The sequence below is a fragment of the Cylas formicarius genome, unplaced genomic scaffold (assembly GCF_029955315.1).
Source record: "Cylas formicarius isolate icCylForm1 unplaced genomic scaffold, icCylForm1.1 PGA_scaffold_2__14_contigs__length_35257938, whole genome shotgun sequence".
Taxonomy (NCBI): domain Eukaryota; kingdom Metazoa; phylum Arthropoda; class Insecta; order Coleoptera; family Brentidae; genus Cylas; species Cylas formicarius.
In genome coordinates, this window is record NW_026844319.1 from 28,390,567 (window position 1) to 28,403,391 (window position 12,825).

General features: G+C 37.4%; 1 protein-coding gene across 2 annotated transcripts; it reads left to right on the top strand.

Moving 5' to 3' along the window:
- The first annotated feature begins 3,015 nt into the window (after positions 1-3,015).
- On the top strand, positions 3,016-12,436 carry LOC132698813 (L-lactate dehydrogenase-like). 2 transcript variants are annotated; one of them, XM_060665127.1, is made up of 6 exons: positions 3,016-3,159; positions 6,863-7,004; positions 8,435-8,597; positions 8,656-8,958; positions 9,015-9,256; positions 11,905-12,436. In XM_060665127.1, the coding sequence occupies exons 2-6, from the start codon at positions 6,882-6,884 to the stop codon at positions 12,070-12,072; spliced, it is 999 nt and encodes a 332-aa protein (XP_060521110.1). In that variant the 5' UTR covers positions 3,016-3,159; positions 6,863-6,881; the 3' UTR covers positions 12,073-12,436. The 2 variants fall into 2 exon arrangements, with proteins under 2 accessions (XP_060521110.1, XP_060521111.1); XM_060665128.1 differs by lacking the exon at positions 11,905-12,436 and adding an exon at positions 11,467-11,813.
- The last annotated feature ends 389 nt before the right edge of the window (positions 12,437-12,825 follow it).

Sequence of the window (12,825 nt, forward strand, 5' to 3'; positions counted from 1 at the left end):
GTCAGTCTTAGATCAATGCACCTGTATATAAACATTGCCGGGATTGAACTAGTATATATCTAGATATCCGTCATCCGGAATTTGAACTCTGGCTCTACAGGAGGATCCTAAAGATACTAAGAGCTCAACAAAATAATGAACCTCAATATCCTAAGAAGAATTAAATAAAACCAAAGAAATTCTCAAAGAGCAAAGAGAGAACACCAGTTTGAGAAGCTGGTGTTTGCAGGACGAATAAAACACATATTAAACCGATAAGCACTATTAGCTTTCAGCCCCATATCCAGGCCATTTTTATAAGCCAATAAATAATAAATTGGCTAAAAAATATATAAAAATAATTGAATATTCGCTGCTTAAAACCATGTTAACGTCTAATAATCTATAATAAGGCTAACATAAGCTAATAGTCAAAGCCTTTGAGTCCTCAGATGCTGTTTGGTTGTTGTTGCTTTGTGGTAATAAAGTCTGGACCTTAAGAGTTTTAATTGTAAAAGAGTTTGAAGCTTTCGCCTTACAGTATTGCCACCAAACCAAAACTGCAATGGTTAGTACATCGTTTTCAAAATAGAAATATCGAGATTACCAATTTACGCGTAACATTTTCATTTTTTTGACAACTGCCATTATCTTGATCACTAAAACCACTGGGCACCATCGCCTCAACATTTTGACTAATAATTTTTTTTACCCGTTCCGAGTTCGGCTTTGGCAGAGTATCACATAGAGAGGAAGGCTCAGATTAGTGGCAATGTTAAAAAGCGTACACGAGTTTCAACGCCCTCTAGTGATTGTGTCCAGTCACGAAAACGGAAAACCAGCGGGACATACAGTTCAATTCAATTTAAAGTTTGAGAGGTAAAATGTGCAAAAATAAAAATCATGTCGAAACAGTTTTAATTTTTTTTTATTAAAATATAAATAAAGCGCTGTTATCCAGTTCAAGCTACTGTAGTATTTTCAGTGTGACGTACTACTTTAAATCGCCATAACAGTACTTTAGTACTTAGACAAAAATAATACATGGCATTCCGAACAGTATACACGACCTTCCCCCCCTATCTTATACCCAGGACTTTCGTCTGAAAACATCAGTAACAAAGTAATGTATCGAACGGACCCTATAATAATGCTTTGGCAGTTCCGACATTCGCCGGGAGGGCGCGGAACCAACCTAGCGTCCATTTTTTAAAAGACAATTTCTACCTGAGTCGCAGTTCGGTGCCTGCCCGATAGATGGCGGTATCGTGTCACCGTTTAGCCGTCGAAAGCCGTACGTTTCGATAAATGTCACCATTTTCAAATTGTAAATATTTTTGGTAAATTGGGGATTATAGCCTCGGTTGGCGTAGAAAAATCGAGAAAATAATTTGTGCGTTACGGTATCGAAATCGATTTGTAATTTTCAATTTCTAGAACAGTTTTACGTGAAAGAATCCAACGAAACCGGTTCTATTCGTGCGTGCAACTCGAGCAGGGTCACCGTCCGATGCAGTCGGTTACGAATGAAGACGCAAACAAAAGCTACTGGTGTAACCCCGATCAACTGTGGCCTCGTTTCTTTGAACTTCACGAAAAAATTCTAAATAAATTAAAGATCAAATGCGTAAAAATGGCCGCTCGTACATTTTGTATCCACGATTCTCCTTTATCGAATCTTATTCGGGGTTTTAACCGTTATCGAGACCTCCTTGATCTAAAATCGTCATCGCCGGTTGCCGCCCCTTACAAATCTTGCGTCACCTTGCGTCATAGTAGACGAAACGTTGCGAAAGTTCACTCAGCTGATCGCGGCCTACGTTGACGGACTCGCGCGCGTATCGGCGAGGATTTGCCCGTTGCCAAGTCGTCTCTCGAATTTACGAATTTAGGGAAAAAATGCATTGGTTCTTTGTGGAGCAGGCAGAAAAAAAACGTTTGAGACATCGATTGAAAATTATATATCTATCTCATATTAGGCTGAATAAAGAAAAATCAGAGACAATTCCTTTTTTTCATTTTGGCTCAAGGGATCCAAGACAGTTTTTATATTATTTTGGTTTAGCCTTGCGCGTTAATGTCTACATGCTTGTTAAGGAAACCATATACTGTTATTGTGGAACAACGTTTACGGTGCCTTTAGAATATTAGAAGTAGTTCAATTGAACCAACTTAGCCTTCTTATCGGTTATTGGTTTTCTAATAAGGCTAAATCTGTAACTGTCACTGTCAGTTATGAACGACCATTTTGTTTGCGGGTGACGACCCCTTTCACAGCCGCCTAAGATGTAAATTATAAATTGTAGAATACTATTTTATTTTTGAACGTTAAAATCGCATACGTTTCAAAAACTGTTTGATTTGAGTACAGGACATGTTTTACAAGAACTGTGCGTATAATATGCAGGATGGTCCATTAAAAAATAGTTAACTTTTATCTGTGGGTGCTTCCTGTGATACCCTATACATATAAAAAAAAATGTAAGTAAAAATATATCTTGTGAATAGCTCACCATTTTTTGAACAATGTATTTTATGTTTTTTTTTTTTTCAAAACGTCAAATAAAAAAGTTAAATAAAAGATCGCCCGGTACTATACTATAAGGTACTATTGAGCTCTACCACATGCAAACTTTTTTCGAAATGCTTTTTACAAAACATGTGAATTCCTCAATCAACCGAAGTATATTGAAAATTTATTTTGGTTGGTAACGATTCTTATTCTATGACGACACACGATACCTATTTTCGATAATAATTATATTGATTCAAATCCAATAATCCGCCGAACAATATGTTGATGTTCCGGCAGTTTAATATTTGAATGGTCCATTAAACGTTTGGACCGCATGGATAATGTAGTAATGGATAATTTGACATATATGATGGATCTCGCTTAAGAAGGCGACCTTAACGCAACTGGTCGACAAGGATAGCGCAGAGGTTCTCGAACATCGGCAACGTCGCCTACTTACCCCCGAACTGTGGTCTTCCCTCGTTTCCTCGAACCCAATGAGTCAGGAGGCATGCGCCAGAGCCTGCTGGATTTTCTCTCTGTGTTTATATGCCGGCCAGAGGGTCACCTTGGATCAGTCATTGGCTTCACTTGCAGCGGTTTGGTGTGGTTCTTTTCGGCGCCGTGGCGTTTTGAAAAATAGGGAAAACTTTCACGGAAGAGAGGTAACGCAAATAGCTAAGTGATTTAAAGCGATAATCGCTTATTTTCTTGCTTTGTGTACCGTCCGTAGGTTCGTTTAGACGTTTCCATAACAACGAGAATTTTGACAAATCAGTTTTTTTATTTTAACCTTTCGATTTTGGAATTTTTGCGGGGTTAATAAACCGAAAAGCGAAAATAACCGTTTGGGATCGGTCCAACGAATCGGCAGATTATTTTCGCTAAATCGCGAAAGTTTTATTCTGGTACGATTCGGGCGGGTTCGTTTTTTATTTTCGGTAAAACTTTAAAAACGCGCGGTAGGAAATTCCGGATTTTCCGGAAACGCCCATGACTGATATCGAAAATTTCACTTATCGCGTTTCAAATGCGGTATTTATGCACTCGAAAGTGAGTGTGCGTGAGTTCCTTGAAAATTCCGATTCGCCGATTGGAACAGGGTGCGATATTCCTTAGCGCAAGGTCGAATGAAGGTTGAACGAACCTTCCACGGTGCATCCCAATAACGGCTGTTTAGGAGTTTACAAGATATACTTCCACCAGAAATATAGTGCTTTTACAACCGACTCCTTGATTAACTTTGCCTACTGTTTATTACTCCAAAACCGCAGACCCTTATAGAACGCCCGTACCCGTAACCATTCCAAGACCGTCTTAGGACTTTAGCTACCTTCACTAGCAAGCGGGATATGAGTATGTTTTCAATCTTTTTCGCCGAGCAATTCTTGAAACATGTACAAAAAAAATAGTACAAGTAACAATTTATTATGTTCGATGAAATCGAATTTTTCAAAAGTATCTACGCTCGTATAAAAATTTTATATCTCGCTAACGGTAGGTCCTATGGGATCGCCGTTGGTACACAAATGATCATCGTCGAAAAAAAATTTTTTTTTGTCTGTTTGTCTGTTCTACCTTGTCGTCTTTTGGTTTTTCCTGAATAACTTTCGCACCGTTGGAGCTACTAAATTTGCCTCCTTTCTAACCCTCAGCAATCGACTTCATATTTGCCATATATATATATATATATATATATATATATATATATATATATATATATATATATATATATATATATATATATATATATATATATATATATATATATATATATATATATATATATATATATATATATATATATATATATATATATATATATATATATATATATATATATGCAGCTTTGCCCCGTGATGGAACCTAATGAAAATGGGAGGGCTGGGGTGTCGCGTGTGCAAGGGTCTACAAAAACCATAATTCTTTAAAAACCGTTTACGAGACCAAAAAAATTCTTGAATCAGAAGACGCGGAAGATATGGCTCCATAAACTTTTATTCTTGACAATTTTTAAAAAATATACAGGGTGCGCCGGTACTTCAAAAAAAACTGAAAAATGGGTCCCCCTATTATTGAAAATTGTTTATAACTGAAAGACTGTGATCTTACTTTCTTTTATATTGCGATATAGCTCGCCTAGACAGTAAAAACTTGTGTATTTAAGGTTTTCTCCTATTAAACAGGGTGTTCCCGATATTCCGTTTACTATTTTCAACAAAATTCTTGAACCAGGAAACGTGGAAGATACAGGGCTATAACTTCTACTCCGAGCATTTTATGGGCAAAAAATCTAGAAGATCCTAAAAATTTCCGTTTTTATGGATAAATTATTATTATAAACGCAAAACCGTTAAAGATGGGATAATTTTATTTGAGCAGTATCGTAAACTGTGTCGAGAGGGAGTTTCAGGTTTCGTCAATTATACAGGGCGCGAAATATTTGAAAAAACCATAATTCGAAAACGCTATTATTTGTGCAAATTTTAATATTTACAGATGTTTACTGCAACTTTGAAGTTCGACGAGATGCGAAGGCCATTTTATACAGGGTGCATTCGCAATTAAATTACATCGACTTTGCGAAAGTTCCATAGTGGTACGCAGGAGCACGATAGAAAAACAATGCACGAATCCGCGAAGCTCTTTCTTTTTATAATAAAAAGCTGATTCGCGCTACTTGCAACGAACTTGCCCCGCCCAGCGACGATTTTTCGAAAGCAATCTTGTTAATTCTAGTCAAATGGTCAAAATAAAACTGATATAATGAGCATCCCATTGTTGGTTTATGATTGGCGATACCCATAAATATATTATATGTGCTTCTAGCTCCTTGAAATGTTTTTAAAAAGATATTTTTCCATGTATCCCAATTCATTTTCCACAAAACTTGTATACTATGTTTGTGCAGTCCCTCTTAGCTTTGATATCGCTTGATAAATTGTAAATTTATCTTTCCACGAATAGATATTTGCATTATGTTCAATGACTTCTGTCCACTGATTAATTTGAGCGTTTATTGGATCGAACTCTGCTATAAAACTTACCATTTCAATGTTCTTCGAAAAGTTATTGCAGTGGTTTAAAACAGACGATGATACAGGCGAAGAAAGAATACTCACCGCTTTGACGAAGAACTGGAACTACTTCTTGAAGTCCCAATAGATTCACTAGTTACACTTCGCGATCGGTATCGTTTACTACTTTTTTTTAGGCATATTTAATTGCACACAGTCTACCACAAAAACACTAAAACACTTCCGATGTAGTCTTTATGAAATAAATACTACTCGTTTTTAAAACTTTTATTTAATCGTTCGATCTAGACATGACATGTACTGCGAAAAGAGTTGTGTTGTTACATTCAAAGCTTTTTAATAACTGAACAACCCAAGCCTAGTTTATTCTTTCGTGAGCCTCTAAAAGTAATATAAAACTAATAGTGTTTATAATATGGGAACACGGGTTCGGTAGGATGATAAAAGGGTGCCGACGGTACCAAATACCAGCAATCTTCTCTCACTTTCCTCTTGACTATCCCATCTGCAATAGTTTTTCTTACAGTTGGAAGTTTGGTCGAGTCTTTTGTTTTTATTGCTGCTCCTACTTTTCCCATCTGAATTTCTTATAAAATTGTAAACAGTCAAAACAATTTATTTAGTTTAGGTTCGACTAATGCATAATCAAATTTAAAACGGTCCATTTACTTTTCAAATAAAAAGTTCAATTTTCTACAAATATTCGTTACGGTTCATCTCAGGCAAGATCAACTTAATGCTGTTGGGATGGGTTTTACCACGGTCCCCCGAAGGTCTGCGAAAAAACAAAACTAACCAAAATTATCCAAAATTAAAAAAAAAATAAACTCACTCACTAACCAAAACTAACAAAAAAAACTAACCAAAACTAAACAAAATTACCAAAAAAAAGCAAAACTAACCAAAATTAATCAAAACTAACCAATACAAAAACAAAACTAACGATTACTAACCAAAACTAACAAAAAAAAAACAAAACTAACCAAAGCTAACCTATTCCTATAACTATTCCGACAAGGTCATTACACTGTGGTAAACGTTCCAGTATAATGGTAATGCACATCGCGTTATTTATCGATTTTTTATGCTGCATACATTGATAACCACGAACTAAAATGTTATCTACTAACCAATTAACTTTACTAAAAGAGTCGATTCAATAAAGTGCCCGTTATTGTTATCGCTTTGTCGTGACTTAATGTGGTAGATTAATAATCGAATGAGTATTAAAATTAAGCATAAATAATGATAAACGAACGCTGACGATCATGATTTTTTTATGCCGATTTTTTACCGAAATGGAAGTTTGATCAGTCGCTTAATGTTTCAGAAGTGTTCAGCGGTTCGAGATGAATACCAGAGACGCCCTTTTGTCGATGATATCGCCTCCGGCGGCAGACTCGGGCAACAAAGTCACGGTGGTTGGCGTCGGGCAAGTAGGGATGGCCTGCGCCTTCAGCATTTTATCCCAAGTACGTAGTCTGAGGCCGCGACTGGCAAAAATTAATAGCGATCGATCCGAAAGGTTGACGTTTTGTTTTTGTTTATCATTTTCATTCATTAATTCAAAACAATTAAACTTTAAGGACATTTTTAACCAATTTTTTTTTTGCAAAAAAAACGCGCTCCTGAAATTTCGCGCAAAGCTCTGAAAGGTCATTGTGAGTAACCTTTTTGGATATTTTTTCATCTAACCTTCACTTACAGCTCGAATTTTTCCAATTTGACGTTGGTCACGTGTCCTCCGCATCGTATATAGTTTAGTTCATATGACAAAACCAAAAGAAGCAAACATCGACATTACCTTCTATTTAAAATCAAATCATAATCAATTCAGGTTATTATCAATTGCACTAAATTTCTTGTATAATCTAAAAGTTGATAAAAGGTCAAAATGGCATTAAAACAAGTAAGTTTGTTTTCAATTTTTTTTAGCTGCCGTTTGCGTTTTGCGTGTTACTCGAAATGCGTTATAAACCATTTCTGCTCAACACGTGACGTTTAATTACTGTTCAATTACACTTAAACATTATTTTTGTGACTCATTAAAATTGTTTATAATTTGCTTATTTTTCATTCCTACAAAATAAATAATGAATCTTCTAAAATCAGAAGTAAAAAAAAAAGTTTAATCGTGTCTTATGTGGAATCGAGTTTTCCACTCTCCTCGTATATATCTTGGAGTTAAGTGTGTTTCTGTAAGACTATTTAATTAATACATTCATCAGTTTTCATTTTATAATTCAATCCATCTTCCGAAAACATGTTTGGTTATGTTGTTTGGCATTTCGCTAGATTTGCATAGTTCGTATTTTTAATGGTCAGTTATCGACATGCAAAGTAAAACAAACGGGTTAGGTTGGTTAGTGGTGTAACCGTTTGGTCAATCTTCAAAACTGCCCAGCAACGGCAACATCGCGAGCACCGTAAAAAAAGGTTGCCTGCAAAAAAGGGATCGGCGCTGCCGACACTTAAGAGACCGCGGGACGCTGGGTCTCGACATTACAACCCGTGCTAGCAAACGTTAAGCTCCGTTATTCATTTTCATATGTTTTTTCCTTTGTTTGTTAATTGTAAAAGTTTGTTAAGTTGTAAAAGTTAAAAAATAAAGTTATCGAAAAATACAGTCCACTCAATCGAACAAGAATCAGCGCAGCAAATAACGTGGACTTACGTTAAAACCCACCACCGTTGGTTAGCTAAGATTTGGTGTCTTATCAAATTTTTAATATTAAGAGTTTTTAAATTAGGGATAATGTTATGGTCTCTACAACCTAACGCCTGTCATACAGAGCACGCGAGATAATCGAAAAAACATCATACTAAATCGCAATTACCTGTGCGAATGTTGATATTTAAGAAAGTATGCGATTCTAGCGCTGTCGCGTGGTTATTTATACAGGGAGTGTCGAGCGATGTGGTTCTGGTCGATGTCATGGAGGATAAACTCAAAGGTGAGATGATGGACCTGCAACACGGCGCCCTCTTCCTCAAAAACGCCACCATCACGGCGAGCAAAGACTACAGCGTCACCGCGGGCTCGAAGCTCTGCATCATCACCGCGGGTAAACACGCTCCGCCCACCTCGCGCCGCCCGACCTAACCTAAAAGCCCCGTTTCCAGGTGTGCGTCAGAAAGAGGGCGAATCGAGACTGAACCTCGTGCAACGGAACACGGACGTGTTGAAACACATCGTGCCCAATCTCGTGAAATACTCCCCTGACACTATCTTGCTCGTAGTGAGCAATCCCGTGGATATTCTGACGTACGTCGCTTGGAAGCTGAGCGGTTTGCCCAAGAACAGAGTCATCGGGTCCGGTACCAATCTGGACACCTCCCGGTTCAGGTTCTTGGTGTCCCAGAAGCTCGGGGTGTCACCTGGTAGCGTCCACGGCTGGATTATCGGCGAGCACGGCGACTCTAGCGGTAAATAATGGATTTTGGTGGCTACGGCGGGGGTTATGGGGCTGTTTTTGGCGCAGTGGCCATTTGGTCGGGGGTCAATGTGGCCGGAGTGCGCCTGAGGGAAATCAATCCCGCGGTGGGGACGGACAGGGACCCGGAAAACTGGAAAGACGTCCACAAGCAGGTGATATCGTCCGCGTACGACGTGATCAAGCTCAAGGGCTACACCTCGTGGGCTATTGGGCTCAGCGTCGCCTCTTTGGCCTCCAGCATCTTGAGAAACTCGAATAACGTTCACGCGGTCTCCACTTACGTCAAGGTAGGAGAATTTTCGCCCAACTTCGTTTCGACTCCAGCTACGGCGGATTTTCACGTAAAAACCGTAGTCTGAACCTATGTCCTAGCTTGATGCAGCGTTTTTACCTACTTGTTCTCGATTTTGATCAAATCTTTTCGTTTCTGTAATTAGGAAAAAAAGTGATGATTCCAAATTTTTATTTATTTTTTTCAAAAAGTCACAGAAAAACTAGAAAATTCGAAAAAAAACAAATCTAGAAGAAATTATATACAGTACAACGAATTTTCGTTCGCGGCCCACTGGGATTTTAACACCTTTTTTCTAATCGCATTAAACGAATTCCTATGTCCCAGGTTTTTATTTATTTTGTTCAAAAACTCACGAAAAAACTGTAAAAGGCAAAAAAGTGTATTTTAAATAAAGGAATTTAAAAAATATATATATACAATACAACGAATTTATTCTTTTCAAAAACTCACGAAAAAAACTGAAAAACGCGAAAAAGCATATTTTAACTAAACGTATCTGGAAAAAGTATATATAATACAACGAATTTTCCTTTGTGGCCCGCTGGGATTTTAACATCTTTTTTCTAATCGCATTAAATAAAAACAAAAGGTTTTCGAATAATTTATTGTGAAGCAAGTTAGGATATACGTTTATGGGCTAAAAAAACTCGTATTTTTGAATTTTTTCGTGAAAATTGGCCGGTAGTTATTCCATTGGCTTAGTTGAATGTTCGCAGCAAACCAAACCGAGTAACCGCCATTTTCATCATCATGTTTCAGCTTGCGTAGGTAGATTTCGTCGCTACAATTCGCTTAACCTTCAACACGCATTTGGCGCCCATAAAATGTCGCGTGTCTCATAAAAGAGAGTTTAAAACGCCGGCTTTTTAATTCAAAAAAGGTGTTTTTTTGGATTTTTTTTTTCATTAAAAAATTGTTACTTATTTGACGTCATAATGGCCGTCGCTTTGTGTAATTGGAATGAAATAATCTATTACAGGAGCGTCCAAGAGAGCCTTTAAAGTTTCCCGTGCATATAAAATCGCGATATAGTATATATAATAAAAAAATATGCTTCAATTTTAATTGTACAAGATGGAGGTCCTCATGGCGACAAGTTTTGTCACAATCAGCTAAAAGATTTTTGAAAATCCATTATTTTTGAATCGGACAGGAGAAAACAGACTTATTTTTTAATGCGCCTTTTATTAATTTGTATTAAACGTTAGAACGCCCCGTACTTAAACAAATCGTTTTCCGCGGTAAAACAGTGCATTCAAATTTTAAAAAAAAGGTAAGTGTTGCTCTTGCGTCGCCCTACGTAACGTAAATTTAAGTTACTTAAGGCGTTCCTTAACAATATGCGATTATTTAAGTGTGCGACCAAAGTACGAGTTATTATGACAAAAAAAAACTTTAATATTACTATCTACAAATATTCTGAATTCCTGCAGAGCGTAACTGAAACTGGCTGCCATTTTTCTCTGAGAAACTTTAGTTTTATCAGCGTTTCCTGTATTTTGCAGCTTTATATTTCATTTTTTATACAAAATTTAATGCAAATTCCCTATTTTCGACAACAAAAAATCGCTGAGCACATAACGTTTCTGTCTCACAAAAAAAAAGGAAAAACGTGCACACTGACTGAAACAGCGAACGTGAAAAACGAAGATCCAACGTGAGTAGCCCGCCCAATTGTAAACGTCACCTTATTATTTGAACACACATCGCATGGCTTGTAACATGCGTTATTTATTTATTTATTTATTTTATTTTGTTTATAGAGGTAGAGTTTTTTTCTCCTTTCTGTATATATATGGCTACGTCACATATTGGTGAAAAGTAAAGACCTGAATCGCGGTTAGGATTGTTCGGTTAGTTCTTCAAACAATATATAAGTAGGTGCGGAATAGTATGCGAGTCAGTTTCAGTGCTCTGAAGAAGCCAATAGGATGGTTGGCGAAACGTCAGCAAGTTTCTTTGAAAAAATTTATTATTCATTATATTTTCCTCTTTTTACTTTATTTTATTTTATGTTATTTTATTTTACGTTTACATCGACGACAATATACTTAAAAAAGAATCGCATATCCCCAAGAAATCCGGTGTTTCTTATTCGATTCGAAAACACTCTGTATAAAACACGTTCAACTGAGCCAACCCAAACTTCCAAGCGAATTCGGAAAAAAAATCGTCGTTTCGAAACCCGTTGTCGATCTTCAGGGCCTGCACGGTATCGAATGGGACGTTTACCTGTCAGTGCCTGCGGTCTTGGGGGCCTGCGGCATATCTCACACCGTATCGCAAACGTTGAGCGAGGAAGAGAAGGCCAGCCTGCAAAACTCGGCGAATATCATGCAAAAAGTTCAGAAGGAGTTGGTGCTTTGATACCCGTCCGATTTTTCGCGAAATCTCGCGCGACCCGGCAACGCGGCCCTCGGCGACGTTGCTACGCGTCGCGAAAAGTCTTTTAGTTTTAGCAATTGATATATCTACATTTATAGCGACTCTATTTTTATATTTCCTTGTCTCGAATAAAAAAGCTGCGGTACGATGCGTTTTATTTCGAACCCGGACCAAAGTGGGCAGTTTCATTTCATGTGTCATCGGAGGCTTTGTTAGCGAACCCTTTTGCTCAGCGCGCCGCTGGTTTCCTTTCAGGGGCAACACGACATAGTGCACGACGTGTTCCTGTCTGTCCCATCGGTCCTGGGAGAAAATGGCGTCTCTTACATAGTCAAGCAACAGCTCAACGGAGACGAACACGAAGCGCTACTAAAATCCGCAAATTTAATGTCCGAAGTGCAAGAGGGCCTCAAGTTTGACTAAGCGACGAACAAATACCATATACTTCCGTGGCCACTACTAATTTTACTTAGAACGTAACTGCACCACTACTAAGGCACCTCTTTAAGATTTAAATTCGTAAATTAAAATTAATTTTCGTCGGTAGTGCCAACTACTGGATAATTTTAATCGGTAAAACCATGGCGATACAAGGAACTACCTCGATGCGTTGCCCGATCTGCATTTATAACCTCATTTTTGATCCCATGGTTACAAAAAAAGAAGAAGAAGAATAACGTTATTTTCCGCAAAACCCCAAAATTTCGTTGTTCCTAACCTAAAATCTTTGTGTAATTATTTATTTTGTAGCGTATTTAGCACGTAACTAATATTACCAAAAAAAAGTGTTCTATGTATGTTCAGTGTGAAAATAAACTTCATTTATATTTGTGCTTCGCATTTTTGTTAACCATATTAATCCGTAACGGGGACGTGTAGACTGCGCGTCCTATGCAACCCTCAATACAAGTCAGCTAAGAGTTTTGCATATCTTATCTTTTTTAGTGTTTAGTTGCAACTTCTGTTACGCTAATTGCCGCCATTCCCAGATCACTAGTTAACGGTAATATGGCGTGATTTTTTGGCGGTTTTTAGTAGCGCTTCTCATTAGTTTATTTATTTAGAACAGCAGCCCCACTGCTAAGATGTTGTAGATCCGTATGTTACTAAAAGCGGATGTTTAACTTAATTTTTTTATGTAATTATTAATTTTATTAATATAAAATGTGCGTTCAG